The 336-nt window shown below is 64.0% G+C and overlaps 1 protein-coding gene across 1 annotated transcript in view; it reads left to right on the forward strand.

Annotated features, from left to right (window-relative positions):
- Positions 1–240: 240 nt before the first annotated feature.
- LOC104545149 (synaptic vesicle glycoprotein 2A-like) overlaps positions 241–336 on the forward strand; it is a gene marked incomplete at both ends in the record, with an annotated part of 2,646 nt that continues 2,550 nt past the window's right edge. The window contains one exon of the mRNA XM_010190209.1: positions 241–329. Coding sequence (XP_010188511.1) covers positions 241–329 — 89 coding nt within the window. The remainder of the gene's footprint in view (positions 330–336) is intronic.

Here is a 336-nt window from a genome sequence, read left to right on the forward strand (position 1 = left end):
TGTGTTCCCCCAGTGTCCCCATGTCCCCCCTCGTGTCCCCATGTCGCCTCTGTGCCCCCTCTGTGACCCCCTGTGTCACCCCCATCTCCCCCCGTGTCCCCACATCCCCCCCATGTCACCTCTGTGTCACCCCATGTGTTCCCCCCATGTCCCCCCCGTGTCCCCATGTCACCTCTGTGTCACCCCCATCTCCCCTCTGTGTCCCCACATTCCCCCCGTGTCACCTCTGTGTCCCTCCAGGTCTGGAGCAACTTCCAGCAGTGCTTTGCGCCCGAGTACCGGCGCGTGACGCTGATGATGATGGCCGTGTGGTTCACCATGTCCTTCAGGTGGGGA

This window comes from Mesitornis unicolor, unplaced genomic scaffold (genome assembly GCF_000695765.1).
Source record: "Mesitornis unicolor isolate BGI_N332 unplaced genomic scaffold, ASM69576v1 scaffold35308, whole genome shotgun sequence".
In the NCBI taxonomy this organism is placed as follows: Eukaryota; Metazoa; Chordata; class Aves; order Mesitornithiformes; family Mesitornithidae; genus Mesitornis; species Mesitornis unicolor.